Source organism: Nicotiana tomentosiformis, chromosome 5 (genome assembly GCF_000390325.3).
Source record: "Nicotiana tomentosiformis chromosome 5, ASM39032v3, whole genome shotgun sequence".
Classification (NCBI taxonomy): Eukaryota; Viridiplantae; Streptophyta; class Magnoliopsida; order Solanales; family Solanaceae; genus Nicotiana; species Nicotiana tomentosiformis.
The window spans coordinates 61,518,425-61,520,551 of NC_090816.1; the positions used below are offsets into that span (position 1 = coordinate 61,518,425).

Here is a 2,127-nt window from a genome sequence, read left to right on the forward strand (position 1 = left end):
GCAAGTATGACTTGATGCTATGGCTAAAGAAATATGAAAGATGACCTTAGCCTCGATACAAAATGAGCCTCACGCAGCTTGTGATATATGTGGAAGAGGACATCCTACTCATGAGTGTCAAGCCTCAACTGAGGAAGTGAATGTTGTGGGAAACTTTAATTTTAATGCAATGGGTCAGAGGCACCCCGGTTGTTTCATGGAGTTCACCTGGGGGTACCGCGAATGTATGTCAACAAAATAACTCTAGATCCCAGGGAAAAGGAGCTCCATCATTCCAAAATCAACAGAGGCAGCAATTACAGCATCATTAACCCATTCAGTCTGGAATAGAAGATCTCATGAAGGCCTTCATTCTAAAAATTGATGAGAGGCTTGAAACTCATAGCGCAGCTATACGTGAACATGGAGAAGCTATCAAGGAACTAGGCACTAGTTTTCGAAACCTGGAAAGACAGGTTGGGCAGCTAGCCACTCTAATGTATGAGAGGATTCTAAGAACTCTCCCCACTGATATTGAAAGAAATCCCAATAAAATAGTGAATGTTGTAACCGTGAGAAGTGGGCAAGGGTTGAAAGACCCCACCCCGATCCAAAAAGATGTAATCCTTGAAAAAGAAAGTGGGGAGAAGCTGAAAAGTGATGAGGACAAGAAGAAGAAGGGCCAGATGAAAGCTGAGAAATAGAAGAAGGAAGAAAAATTGAGAAGGAAAGAACCTGAGGAGAGCAACCATATGCTTGAGCTAACTTTCCATCAAAAGCTATATAGAGAAAAGCTGGACAAGCTGTTTGAGAAATTTTTGGATATGCTAAAACAGGTTCATGTAAACTTACCATTCACGGAAGTGCTCTCACAAATGCCTGCTTATGCCAAATTCTTGAAAGAGATCCTTACGAAGAAGAGGAAAATAGAGGAGACTTCAGTGGCCAAGCTTACAGAGCATTGTAGTGCTATATTGCAAAACAAACTCTCACAAAAGAGTGGAGATCCAAGGAGTTTTACTATACCTTGCTCTTTAGGAACTATTAATTTTGATACATCTTTATGTGATTATGGTGCTTCAATTAATTTAATGCCTCTATCTATTTACAGGAAACTGGAGAAGGAGATTGGAGAGATAAAGTCTGCACGTATATCTTTGCAGGTGGCAGACCAAACAACTATAATACTCGAGGGGATAATTGAAGATGTGTTAGTTCGGGTCGATAAGTTCGTATAGTGGTGAATATGGAGAAAAACAAGGAGGTCCCCCTCATCCTAGGAAGACCATTCTTAGCGGCGGACAGATCTATATTGGATATACACGAGAGAAAACTCATGCTTAGAGTGGGTGGGGATACTGTGACTTTTAAGATGGATGCAGAAAAGGGGACACAAAAAGACAAAACCACCTGTAAGTGTTGAGTGGAAAGGGAAGGGCTCGATAGAGAAGGCTGTAGTGAGCGAGAAAGATAAGTGTGGGGTATAGCCCAAAAAGGCTGAGAAGAAGCTGTCTGCATGGATGTGTGCATTAGTTATGGCGCGAGGAATGGAGCCCGATTTTGACTCAGACTCCGACTAGATATTCAGGAAAGCTTCCTCTACTTTATGCTTTTTAATTGTGTGTCATGGGGACATGCCACAACTTAAAGTGTGGGGTGGGGGATATGTTGTATGTATGTATGTATATTAGTTTTCTGTTTGTTAGTTGTAGTAGTTAGAAATAGAAAGAAAAACATAAATATTTTAAAATTTTCTATTTTTCCCAACGATGGATATCATCGATAGGTTTTTTGAGGGATTAAAGTCGAAAGAAAAAAGACAAAAAGATTTTTGTTTGTAGGTAGTGTAATAATCCCCCCATGGTTTTTCTTTGTGCCGCGGTTCTTTTTCAAGGGTTTTGTTTGAACCGAGTGTAGTTAGTTTTTGTTTTTTAGGAGTAGGAACTCTTGTGCTGTGATTTGAATTGAAAGAAATATCTCTTGACTTTATTATGCCTTGAGAATAGTAAGTGCTTTAGTTGTAACGCTTAGGCTCAGTTTTTGACTCTTGTACAAGTACCTTAAATTATATGATCTTAACTTTGCTTAACTGTTTTGACTAGAGTGTCTTGATTGTCCGATACTGAGTGGGTTATGTGCCATCTGTGT

At 39.8% G+C, this 2,127-nt stretch overlaps 1 protein-coding gene across 1 annotated transcript; it reads left to right on the top strand.

Annotated features, from left to right (window-relative positions):
* The first annotated feature begins 731 nt into the window (after window positions 1–731).
* Window positions 732–1,217, top strand: LOC138892444 (uncharacterized). Its single transcript, XM_070176160.1, has one exon. It carries the CDS (start codon window positions 732–734, stop codon window positions 1,215–1,217), a length of 486 nt encoding a protein of 161 aa, XP_070032261.1.
* Window positions 1,218–2,127: the final 910 nt, after the last annotated feature.